This window comes from Carcharhinus amblyrhynchos, chromosome 9, assembly GCF_965287045.1.
Source record: "Carcharhinus amblyrhynchos chromosome 9, sCarAmb.v2.hapA, whole genome shotgun sequence".
Classification (NCBI taxonomy): domain Eukaryota; kingdom Metazoa; phylum Chordata; class Chondrichthyes; order Carcharhiniformes; family Carcharhinidae; genus Carcharhinus; species Carcharhinus amblyrhynchos.
In genome coordinates, this window is record NC_137332.1 from 56064832 (window position 1) to 56078470 (window position 13639).

Consider the following 13639-nt stretch of genomic DNA (forward strand, 5'->3'; position numbering starts at 1 on the left):
GAACATGTCCTCAGATGTTTGTATCTTTTCCCGATGGAAGAAGATGGAGGAGAGTATGTCTGGGGTGCATGGGATCCTTAATTATGCTGCCTGCTTTTCTGAGGCAGCAGGAAGTGTAGACAGTGTCAGTAGGTGGGAGGCTCGTTTGAGTGGATGAACTAGGCTTTGTTCACGATCCTTTTTTAGTTTCTTGTGGTCTTGGACAGAGCATGAGCCATACCAATCTGTGATACAACCAGAAAGAATGGTGCACGTGTAAAAGTTGGTGAGATTTGCAGCTGATATGCCAAATTTCCTTAGTCTTCTGGAAAAAATAGGGGCATTAGTTATGAAAGCTCACTGTAATGTTGGCATGCAGGGACCAGGACAGGCTGTTGGTGATCTGGATATGTAAAACTTGAAGCTTTCGACCATTTCTACTTTGTCCCCACTGAAGTAGACAGGGGTATGTCCTCCATTATGCTTCCTGAAGTCAATGACTGTCTCCTTCGTTTTGTTGACATTGAGCAAGAGATTATTATCATTGCACCAGTTCACCAGATCCTCTATCTCTTTCCTGTACTCTTTCTCATCAAACTAAAAACTGGTCCCTTCAAGATTGCACTGCACTGTGGTGTGGATGGATGCCTTTAAAAGAAATATTTGCAATTGCGTTTTAAATTTTTTATGTTACCACATAAAACCAAATCACCACTATATCAACTTTTGAGAAGATCAAACTGTGACCAAGATAGAAATGTATTTAATAATGTTCAATAGTTGGGAAATGCCTTTCATAGTTTAGTAACATACTTTGCTAAGCCATTGCTAAGTTTTTGCAATATTTTAAGTGTTTTTGTTTCTGTAATTCACTTTTCTTTAAACTTTCTTAGATTTTATGATATTCAAGATGGAACAATACCAGGCCCAGTAGGCCAGCGTTTCAAAAGAACATTGGAAAAATATAGAAACAAACGTGTGGAGCTGATAGAATACCAAAGCAATATTAGAGAAGATCCATCAGCAGCTGAAGCAGTAGAATGTTGGAAAAAATATTACGAAATCCTAATGATTTGCGGACTGTTAAAAATCTGGGAGGATTTGCGTCTTAGGTAACAACATCAAAATTAATCTTGATTATGTAAAATTTAATGCTAAATTTTATTATGCTGAAAATTTATCTCCCATCACATTTATTTCCCTTCCTTAAGCCTTTGCTTACTGGATACATTTAGAATCGATTGAAATCAGGCAATCTTATTTTAATGCTGTGATGATTGTACTCTTGAATGGTCACTTGTAAATACTTGACATCATCTTGGAAAACCCTACCATTTTGAATTTCATTCTTGATTGAAATTCATCTTTCCCTGACAGTGCAAACAAGATTGGAAACTCATGGAAAATTGAAGGCTTCAACTTTATTCTTGTTGGGGAGCACAGGGTTTAGTGAGATGGAAGAACTGGAGGAGATCCATATTAGTAGGGAAATGGTGTTGGGGAAACTGATGGGATTCAAGGCCAATAAATTCCCAGGGCCTGATGATCTACATCCTGGACTATGCAAGTAAGTGGCCCAAAAAACAGTGGATGCATTGGTGGTCGTCTTCCAAGATTCCATAGACTGGAGAACTATTCCTCCTGATTAGAAGGTAGCTAATATCACTCCACTATTTAAAAAGGGAGGTAAAGAGAAAATGAGGAACTGTAAACCTGATGTTGGTAGTGGTGAAAATTCTAGAATCCATTATCAAAGATTTTATAGCAAAACACTTGGAAAACAGTGGCAGGACTGGATAGAGTCAGCATGGATCTATAAAAGGGAAATCATGCTTGACAAATCTATTGGAATTCTAATCTATTGGAATAACTAATAGAGTTGATGAAGGGAAACCAATGGATGTGGTTTACTGGGACAAAGTCCCACATCATGGGATTGTGGGTAATGGACTGAGATGGATAGGAAACTGGTAAGCAGACAGGAAACGAAGGCTGGAATTTTACCATCCTGCCTGCCACAGAGTCACATCAGGCAAGGGACAGACAATGGAAATGTCGGTTGATCTCTGGCCAGATTTTACAGTTTCAGGATGAGCGAGGTCATAAAACCCCACCAGAGTAGGAATAAGCTGGTCATTCTCCAAATGGCAGGCAGTGGGGTACCGCAGGGATTAATGCTTGGACCCCAGATATTCACTATATATATTGATTTAGATGAGGGAACTAAATGTAATATCTCCAAATTTGCTGATGACATGAAGCTGGGAGCATGAGCTGTGAGGAGGATGCAGAGATCCTTCAGTGTGATTTAGACAAGTTGAGTGAGCAAATGAATGGCAGAGCAATATAATTCGGATAAATGTGAAGTTATCCACGTTGATAGCAAAAACAGGGACACACATTAACTGGCTGTAAATTAGGAGATAGGAATGTGCAACAAGATCTGGGTATCCAGATATACCAGTCACTGAAGGTAAGCATGCAGGTGTGGTGGCGCACTGATCTAGCAATGCTGCCTCACAACACCAGGGACTGGGTTCAATTCCGGCCTTGGGTGAATGTTTGTGTGGAGTTTGCACATACTCCCTGTGTCTGCATGGGTTTCCTCTGGGTACTCCTCCCACACTGCAAAGATATGGGGTTGGCTTGATTGGCTATGCCAAATTGACTTTGTCAGGAGGACAAGTTGGGTAAATACATGGGCGTTTTGAGTATAGGGCCTGGTTGAGATTGCTGTCAGTGCAGGTTCAATTGGCCGAAATGGCGTCCTTCGCATTGTATGGATTCTAGATGCAGCAGACAATAAAAAAGGCAATTGGTATATTGGCCTTCATAGCAAGAGAATTTTGAGTACAGGAGCAGGGATGTCTTGCTGCAATTACACAGGGCCTTGGTGAGATTGCATCTGGAATATTGTATGCAATTTTGGTCTCCTTATCTGAGGAGGGATATTCTTGCTCTAAATGGAGTGCAAAAAAGGCTACCAGACTGATTCCTGGGATAGCAAGACTGACATATGAGGAGAAATTGAGTTCGTTAGGATTGTATTTCCTGGAGCTCAGAAGAATGAGGGAAGGTCTCATAGAAACCTACAAAATCCTAATAGGATTAGATATGGTAGATGCAAGAAGGGTGTTCCTGATTGTGGGGTATCCAGAACCAAAGGTCACAGTCTGAGGATACGTTGTAGACTGTTTAGGACAGAGATGAGGAGAAATTTCTTTACCCACACTGGTCAGCCTGTGGAATTTGCTATCACAGAAAGTAGCTAAGGCCAAAGCAGTGTGTTTTCAAGAAGTAGTTAGATATGACACTTGGGGCGAAGTTTGGAGGCAGCCATAGGTGTTCTCAGATACAGAGGTGGGCTGTGGAAAGGTCTACCCTGGTGCTCCAGCACTGTTTTTAAAAATAATAATAAAATGAAACAAAGCCATCCAGCCCTCACTTACCCACACAGCTCCCATGTCTCTTCATGCCCCCAGACACTCATACCCTCCATGCCAGCATATGCTGCCTACCTACCTGCCATGGCTCTTTAAAGCTTCGAGCAAACTTAATGCCAATTCATGCCATCTCATGCCCCCCATCCACCACCCTTTACCATTACACCCAACTTACCCAGTGTCCATCAAGGGCAGATCTCAGGACTCATACAGAGATAAATGTTTAATGAATTCAACATTTCAAAAATCACTGATTTTTTTTTAGAGTTCGCTATAGCTTTTTAAAAACAAGTTTTATATAATAGTCCCACTTCCAAGACATTATAATCACTTAGAACTATCAATCAAATTGTGATCTGACAAGTACCCCACTGTGATAAAAGGTGGTTAAATCAGTCATGAAATACTATCCCTATACCCCTCAGGATTTTGTGAGCCAACAGAGTGAAATAGCAAGCACTGTTTTTTTTATATAAAGCTGTAGTTTTTGTTTCAAATTTTAAAGGGCAAAAGATTTCCATGTTTGACCATTCCAATGAGTATACACTTTTTATGCTCATTCATATCTATGTTTATCATCCCAAAGGGGACCTTACTACTTCCAAAAGGGTACTTTACCTCTCCAAAAGGGTTTCCTATATCTCCAAAGAACTCTGGAAAGTTTAGACCTTCCCTTGATAGGCCTAAGATGCACACATAATATTTTGCACACCACACTAACAAAAACTAATCTAGACTGAGGGCAGCTGCAGTTTAACATGTACAACTGCTTTTGTGAATCATGGATGTTCAAGCAACAGCCCTCCCCTTTCTCCCCCCACCCCCACGAAAATGGTCATCCAGTTCACCAGATGTAATATCTGCCTCATTGGCTGTCTGCTATGCAGGAGCTGCTTCTCCAGTTGAGCATAGATGGCTGTAGTTGTGGTGATAGATCTGATTGTTCACTTTCCACTGAAGTGACAACCTTTCCTTATAGGTTCCAAGTTGCTAATTAGGCTGACCTTTTGTTGAGATGAGTTGAATATTTGTACTATGACCAACTCTCCAACTGCCAGTTTTAATGATTTGGTGGACTGAAATTTGGTTTTCTATTGTTTCACTTTCATCTTGTCATTTACTGCTGTACCACTTCAAGCTTCAATAGATTTTTTTAGTTGTTAGAAGAGTAATTTGGTTATGCTGTGACATTTGTTACTGCCTGCATTATTTTCCATGATTTCAATAGGTGGATTTCTCCACTCAAATAAGATTGCCTTGTGCACAATTATGTTGTATCTCATCAATTTTTAAATGATCCCTATGGTTTTCAGTGCCACCGCTATCAATTTGACTTGGGAATAGTGTAGAGATGTTTATACTCCTTTTACAATCTCACTGTCATCAGCTGGACTAACTCCCAGTTGTTTGGATAATAGTCAATTACAATGAGATAATCAGTTCCAATGAATGTGAAGAGGTCTACTCCAAGCTTCATCCATTGTCTGTCTGTGGTGTCATGAGCATCTTTAACAAGATGTTCATTATGAGCATTGCATTGGCCATTGTGTTCCATGTTCCAAAAATGGATGAGGTCCTAAAAGCAGAATGTAGAGAGCTAGGAAGCAAGTTGAAAAGTAGGACTTCAAAGGTAGTTATCTCAGGGTTACTACCAATGCCACTTGAAAAGATGGTTTGAAGGAAAGGGTTTCGGATTCCTGGAGTTTGGGACTGGTTTTGGGGGAGGTGGGACCTGTACAAACTGGACGGGTTATACCCTATGCTTTAAGTATAAGTATTTATTAGTGTTATAAGTAGGCTTACATTAATATTGCAGTTAAGTTATTGTGGAAAATCCCCTGCAAGGATTCAGACCCGGGGGAAACAAGAACAAGACAGCAAGGAGAATAAAAGTGATAGGCAAAGAAATCAGGGACCAGAATCAGAGGACACAGCTTTTAAAAAAAAGGTGGGAATGTTAAAGGACTAGCCTAGGTTTTGTACCTGAACACTGAGCATTCAAAATAAAATCATGGAATCCCTACTGTGCAAAGGGAGACCATTCTGCCCATTGGTTCTACACCAACTCTCTGATTGATAGAGCATGTTACCCAGGTCCCATTCCTATCGGGGCAATTTAGCATGGGCAATCAGCCTAACCCACACGTCTTTGGAGTGTGGGAGGAAACTGGCGCACCTGGTGGAAACCAATGCAGAAGGGGAGAACCCACAAACTCCACAGTCACCCAAAGCTGGAATTGAGCCCTGGTACTATGAGGCAGCAGTGTTAAACACTGTACCACATTGCTGTCCAAAATTGATGAATTAGTTGCAGAATTACGTGTAGAGGTATGATATAGTAGGGATTATGGAGACATGGCTCCAAGGTGACCACGGGTGGGAACTAAACATTTAAGGCTATTCTGTGTTTAAGAAGGACAAAGAAAGGAAAAAGTGGTGGATTTGCATTGTTGATTAAAGAAGATATTGATACAATATTGAGGAAAGATATTAGCACAGACAATGTGGAATCTGTACGGGCCAAGGTATAAAACACCAAGGGGCAAAAAACATTTGTGGGGTTGGTGTACAGACCACCAGACTTAATAATAATGTTGGGAATAGCATTAGACAGGAAATCCGAGATGCATGTGATAAAGGAACATCTGTGATTATGGATGTCTCAAATCTGCATATAGATTGGGTGAATCAAATTAGTCACGGTACAATAGAGAAGGAATTTCTGGCGTGTGTATGGTCTAATACATGGAGAAACGAACAAAGGAATAGACCATTTGGACCTGGTAATATGCAATGAGAGGATTAGTTGACAATCGAGTTGAGAACTAGATTGTCATACGGGGAGGATTGAACCCTGTCATATGGGGAGGATTGTATTCATTGGAGTTTAGAAGAGTGAGAGGGAATCCCCTAGAAACTTGTGGACTTCTAACAAGATTAGACAGGGTAGAATCAGAAAGAATGTTCCCAGTGGTGGGGGAGTCCAGAACTAGGGGTCATAGTTTGAGAATAAGGTGTAAACCTTTTAGTACTAAGGGGAGGAGAAATTTCTTCATCCCAAGTGTGGTGAATCTCTGGAATTCACTACCATAGAAAGTAGCTGAAGCCAAAACAGTGTGATTTCAAGAAGAAATTAGACATAGCTCTTGGGCTAAAGGGAATCAAGGGATATGGGGAAAGGCAGGATCAGGATGTTGAATTTGGTGATCAGCCATGATCAAATGAGTGGTGGAGCAGGCTCGAAGGGCCAAATGGCCTACTCCTGCTTCTATTTTCAATGTTTCTAGATTTTCTTCTATCAACTTCTTGTCATTGTCTGATTTTTAGAGCACTTAGTCTTCAGGCTTATTCCCCTTTTATAGGAATAGTGTAAGCTTTTAATCTAACACCCTCCTTAACTTACTTAGTTGGCATGGCGGTACTATTTTTCCACTGGAGCCTTTATTCCCCAAGGGAATGTATATTCCTTGAGAATTATGAATTATTTCTTTAAATGTTTACCATTTCTCATTTACTGTTGTACATTTTAATTATGCCCTTGATCCAGCTCAGCTAACTAGTCCCTCAAACTTCCATCGTTTGTTTTGATCAAATAATTTCCTGATTTGTACTCCAACACTATGATTACTGTCAAGGGATCAATAAATACACACGCTTTGTTTTTTCTTAACTCTATACATATTTCTTCAACACCCGGATTTTCTGGGCTAAGATCCTTTCTTTTTTCTGTCTTTATCTCATCCTTTTAGTTTTAGGGCTATCTCACCTGCTTTTCCATTTAACTTTTAGAACAGACAAGCAAAAATACCTAAAATATTTTGTCATCATGCAACTCCAACCAAGATTTTACATGGAAGCGGTGGACCCACCCAGTAAATTGGGATAAGCCTGGCTCCACTGACCCTGCAAGCCACAATTCAATTAATTGCCTGCAGCCATGACTTTTGCACCTCCTGAAGCAGTATGTCCTGCCTCCAGGAGCTGTCAGCCAATTGGATGACCAGCAACCCTTTGATCCATGCAACCATCGGGAGCAGTGGCTGCTGCTGGGAGACTACAAAGGGATGAGAGAGGAGTTGGCTTAGGTAGACTGGGAGCAAAAACTTTGTGGTGGGACAGTTGAGGAACAGTGGAGAACTTGCAAAACAATCTTTCACAGTACTCAGCAAAAGTATATACCAGTGATAAGGAAGGACTATAGTAAAAGAGATAATCAGCCATGGCTATATGAGGAAGTAAAGGAGGATATCAAATTGAAAGAAAAGGCATTCAAAGTGGCAAAGATTAGTGGGAACCTAGAGGATTGGAAAATCTTTAAAGGTCAGCAGAAAGTCATGAAAAAAACCGTAAAGAAAAGTAAAATGGATTATGAGAGTAAACTAGCTCAGAATATAAAAACAGATAACAGAAGTTTCTACAAATATATAAAATGAAAAAGAATGGCTAAAGTAAACATCGGTCCTTTTATAGGATGAAAAGGGGGATGTAATAACTGGAAATAAGAAAATGGTTGAGGCATTGACAAGTGTTTTGTCAGTCTTCACAGTGGAAGATACAAATAACATGCTAAAAATTGATGACAGGAAGGCTATGGCAGATGAGGACCTAGAAGCTATCATCACGAAAGAGGTAGTGTTGGGCAAGTTAATGGGCTAAAGATAGACAAGTCTCCTGGTCCTGATAGAATGCATCCCAGGGTACTAAAAGAGATGGTGGGAAAAATAACGAATGCACTAGTGGTAATTTACCAAAGTTCACTGGACTCTGAAGTGGTTCCCGCAGATTGGAAAACAGCAAATGTAATGCTACTGTTTAAAAAAGGAGGTAGACGAAAGGCAGGTAACAGTAGCGTAACTTAGTTGGGAAAATGCTTGACTCTGTCATCAAGGAAGAAATAGTGAGACATCTGGATATCAATTATCCCTTTAGTAAGATGCAGCATGGGCTCATGAAGGGAAGGCCATGTTTGACTAATTTGGTGGAATTCTTTGAGAACATTACATGTGCAGTGGACAGTGGGAAACCTGTTGATGTGGTGTATCTGGATTTCCAGAAGGCATTTGACAAGGTGTTATACCAAAAACTGCTACATAAGATAAAGATGCATGGTATTACAGGTAATGTATTAGCATGGATAGAGGATTGGTTATCTAACAGAAAGCAAAGAGTGGGGGTAAATGGATGTTTTACTGGTTGGCGATTAGTGACTAGTGGTGTGCCTTCAGGGATCAGTGTTGGGACTGCAATTGTTTACAATTTACATAGATGATTTGGAGTTGGGGACCAAGTATAGTGTGTCAAAATTCGCAGATGACACTAAGATGAGTGGCAGAGCAAAGTGTGTAGAAGACGCTAAGTCTACAAAGGAATATATATAGTCTCAGTGAGTGGCCAAGGGTCTGGCAGATGAGTACAATGTTGGTAAATGTGAGGTCATCCATTTTGGTAGGAATAACAGCAAAACAGACTATTATTTAAATGGTTAAATAATGCAGCATGCTGCTAAGCAGAGGGACCTGGGTGTCCTTGTGCAGGAATCTCAAGGAGTTGGTTTGCAGGTGCAGCAAGTAATTAAGAAGGCAAATGGAATTTTGTTCTTCATTGCTAGAGGGACGGAGTTTAAAAACAGCGAGGTTATGTTGCAGCTGTATAAGGTGCTGGTGAGGCTATACCTGGAGCACTGTGTACAATTTTGGTCTTCTTCCTTGAGAAAGGATATGCTGGCACTGGAGGGGGTGCAGAGGAGATTCACTAGGATGATTCCAGAGTGGAGAGGGTTGGCTTATGAGGAAAGACTGAGTAGACTGGGGCTATACTCATTGGAATTCAGAAGAATGACGGGAGATCTTATAGAAACATAAAAGATGTTTCCACTGGCGGGTGAAATTAAACTGGGGGGCACAGCCTCAAAATAAAGCGAAGCAGATTTGAGATTGAGTTGAGGAGGAACTTCACATTAAGGGTTGTGAATCTGGAATTCCCTGCCCAGTGAAGCAGTTGAGGCTACCTCATTGAACATTTTCAAGGCAAAGATAGATAAATTTTTGAACAGTAAAGGAATTAAGGGTATGGTGAGTGGGCGGGTAAGTGGAGCTGAGTCCACGAAAAGATCAGCCATGATCTTATTGAATGGTGGACAGGCTTGAGGAGCCAGATGGCCTGTTCTTGTGTTCTAGCAGGCCTTGAACTAGTCACCTTCAAGGGAGCTTAAAGTGCAAAGTAAAGATGTCAGGCATGCTGGGGCAAATTAGGCAAGACCTTGTCAAGAGAGGTTTTGGGGTTGGAGGTGGATTGTGAAGGTAGGGGAGTGTTCTCCAGAGGAGGTGACTCTTGTAGCTGGGGTGGGGAGTAGGAGAGGGGGATGCACAGTCTGAGCATATTACGAATCATAATCAGGAGGACCCCAAGTAAAATACTATTGGTCGCAAGAAGAGGCTGTCAACAAGAAGACAATCAGATTTTTGAACTCTGCAGTATTGTAGAAAAAGCTGTAAATAAAGACGTCAACTTTTTCAAAATGGATGTTAATGAAAAAAACCTTGGATAATCCCAAAGGACTTAAGCTCTGACAAATTCTATACTAATGTAAGTTTCCTCAAAAGGATATGTGATGGAAAGGAATACTGTGTTTCCGTGATGTGAAAACCTAAATACAAAGTTGTTAATATTACAAAATGAATTCAGTTTTTTTTTAATCAATATTCTTGTTGATAATAGAGCACATGGACCATTCTTTCCACGAATATTGAGGCGTAGGAAGGGACAACGACCTTCTGGAAAAATTGTAACTCATATCGTGGCAAAGATGATGACAGCTGACATGGTGAGTTATTACAATTTTGTGTTATTAGGTTGACTGCTTAAATATGCATACCTGTTGGCAAATGTGAAGTAACAGCCCTGATGAATGTGCATGATTAGTAACGTACAAATGTTATTGTTAAAATAAAAAAGTAAAATTTTGTTTTTTTGGAGATACCTTACCTTAATGGGTTGGTTGTTGTTTTGTGCCATTCTTTACCATGCAGCACAAGGTCATAGGTTTAATCCATAAGGAGGCCACCTAATTCTTGGAACGTAAAAAAACTAAATCATTAAGGGGGCAATAACGTCTGAGAATTCAAATACTTAAAATACTAAGCATGACTTTAAGTTGAAAAGGCCATAAAGATTGCAAAAAAAGTGTCATGTTATTAGGTTATTGTGGTTATGGATTCCAGTATTAGCTACTACACAATACGCTTTGTACTGCACATTGGGTTGTCTGACCTGGGAATTGAAGGTCAGATAGCACATGTTAGAGAATGTTGCAATAAAGCTGCGATGTCCTGCAGTTCTGTGTTCATGTTGCAAAAAATGTTATTAATAAAGTTAGTTTACAGCAATGGTGTCATTCTTCTGACATCATCACATCCACAATGCATGGTGTTGGAAATAAACTAGTCGCATCAATGGAGGTTTTGAAACCACTGACAAAGCTTAGTTTGCAGGGCAATCTCGACGAAAACAGGCACTTCTAGCAGCACTTCCACCTGTACCTGACAGCGATGGGTAGTGATAAGAAAGATCTGCAGATATAGTGTTCCATCTTTTTTTCATATACCCAGGAAGAAGCCCTAGAAACATCCACATTTGAAACTGATCAGAATCAAAATGACTTGAAAGAAATAATGGAAAAATCCTAAGGCTATTGCAGACCCAAAAAAAATTACATGAAAAATACAAATATTTAGCATGCATTCAACGCAGTGACAACATTAGTCAGTATGTAACTAAGCTGAGAAAACAAGCTGAATTGTGTGAATTTGGAGAGCTTGAAGAAATCTGTTTAACTGTCTCACAGTGCCAGGGACCCAGTTTTGATTCCCAGCTTGGGTCACTGCGAACAAAGAACATCCCAGCATGGGAAACAGGCCCTTCGGCCCAACGAGCCCGCGCCGCCGCATCTTCCCACACCTACCCCGCCCTGTGTGTATGTGAGTGGAACCCCTAATGTAGCCAGATTCAGGGGAGAATAGTGTCAATTTGGTACACCAATCAGCCTAAGAGCACATCTTTGGGGTGTGGGAGGAAACCGGAGCGCCCGGAGGAAACCCACGCAACCACAGGGAGAATGCGCAAACTCCCACAGACACAGGCCCAAATCCATGTATCTGCACAGCTAGCAGTGATAGTCACTGAGCTGTTGCGGTGCCCATCTGCTGGTCCAGGATTAAGCACACACAACGACACGAAGTACTAGGCCACTCCCGGAACCTCCAAGAGCAGCCCACGCACGACCCACCGTGTGCATGCCCCTCATTTGACAACAAGGTGGACCGACCCTGTGGAATAAAAAGACAATACGTTAACATATAAAACCATATTTCCGGTGTCGTCCCGAGGCTCTGACCCTATTTAATACCCTCTACTATAACCCTCCATCCTTGCTTCGCTCATGTGTCTGTCTAAGTAAACCTTAAACAAGTCCAACATGCCTGCCTCCAGCACCCTACTTGGTAGTGCGTTCCACACCCCCACAACCCTCTGCGTGAAAAACCTTCCTCTCATATCCAAATTATACTTCTCCCCCTTCACCCTTAGATCGTGACCTCTCGTAATTGTCCCCAATCTAGGGAAAAGCCTACCACTGTTTATCTATTCCCATCAGTATTTTATATACCTCTATCATATCACCCCTTAATCTCCGTCTCTCTAAGGAGAAGAGCCCCAGTTTCTCCAACCTTTCCTCGTAACTCAGTCCTTCCATGCCAGGCAACATCCTGGTAAACCTCCTCTGCACCCTCTCCAGGGTCTCCACGTCCTTCCGGTAGTAAGGTGACCAGAACTGGACGCAGTACTCCAAATGCGGTCTAACCAACGTTCTGTACAACTGAAGCATTAGACAGCAGCTCTTATACTCTATACCCCTTCCTATAAAGGCTAGCATTCCATAAGCTTTCTTCACAACCTTCTCTACCTGTGTTGACACCTTCAGACAGTTGTGCACCTGCACTCCCAGGTCCCTTTGTATCTCTATACTCTTAATCGGTCTACCTTTTATCACATAACTCCTCCCTGCATTATTCCTTCCAAAATGCATCACCTCGCATTTGTCAGGATTAAATTCCATCTGCCATCTATCTGCCCAATATACCAACCTATCTATATCCTGCTGTGTCACCTGACAGTCTTCCTCAGTATTTGCCAATCCTACCATCTTGGTGTCATCCGCAAATTTGCTGATCACACCACGTACACCCTCTTCCAAGTCGTTTATATATACATGCAAAGCCTGCATGTTCTCCCTGTGTCTGCATGAGTTTCCTCCAAGTGTTCCAGGTTCCTCCCACAGTCCAAAAGACATGTTGGTTATGTGCATTGGCCAAGTTAAATTCTCACTCAGTATACCCGAACAGGTGTCAAAGTGTGGCAATTAGGGGATTTTCACAGCTTCATTGCAGTAAGCCTGCTAGTGACACTAATAAATAAACTTTAAAAATTGCCTAACCGTGTGTGGTTTACCATCTTCTGCCATCAATTTAATTTTATTGCCTCTGCTGCTCAGCAGATATTTATTGCTTTCTCCTGTGTGAGATCCACTTCTTTGAAAAGCCATTCCCTCAGAACAATCTGTGATCCTGCAAGTGAGTATCATGAATGAGTGATTCTTCAAGCTCTCCAAATTCACACTATTTTTGGAATCAAAGCTTTTGAAAATCTGCAGCTAATCAAGAGAATAATGATTGTCACCTCTGATATCCTGAATGAACACAAAGATGTGTCTAAGAAGATTGGTTGCCGAAAGGGGGAAGACATAATCAAACTTGACAAAACTGTGATACCCAATATATACCCACCCAGGAAAAAAAACCAGTAATGAGAGACCAACTGAAAGCAAAGCTGGGCAAAATGGAGAAACTTCACAAAATCAAGAAATTTGAAGAACCAACAAAACAGGTTAAACCAGATGTGATCGTAGAAAAATCAGATGGGATTCTATGAGTTTGTCTGGATTTCAGAGACCTAAACTAGGCAATACAAAGAGCATTATCAGTTGCCCACAATAGAAGGGATCAAGCGGAAATTATTCAGTCTTGGATGCGAGTTCAGGCTTTTGGCAGATCAAGCTGGATGAACGCAGCTTCTTTCTCTACCTTCAACACACCACACAGGTGTTACATGTTTTTACACGTAGTTTTTGGTATTAATTTAACTCCTTCGATGTCCCACAGAAC

At 41.2% G+C, this 13639-nt stretch overlaps 1 protein-coding gene across 1 annotated transcript in view; it reads left to right on the top strand.

The window, feature by feature from the left end:
• LOC145348380 (testicular spindle-associated protein SHCBP1L-like) overlaps positions 1-13639 on the top strand; it is a 55707-nt gene that overhangs the window by 20666 nt on the left and 21402 nt on the right. The window contains exons 5-6 of the mRNA XM_080196592.1: positions 873-1091; positions 10140-10245. Coding sequence (XP_080052718.1) covers positions 873-1091; positions 10140-10245 — 325 coding nt within the window. The remainder of the gene's footprint in view (positions 1-872; positions 1092-10139; positions 10246-13639) is intronic.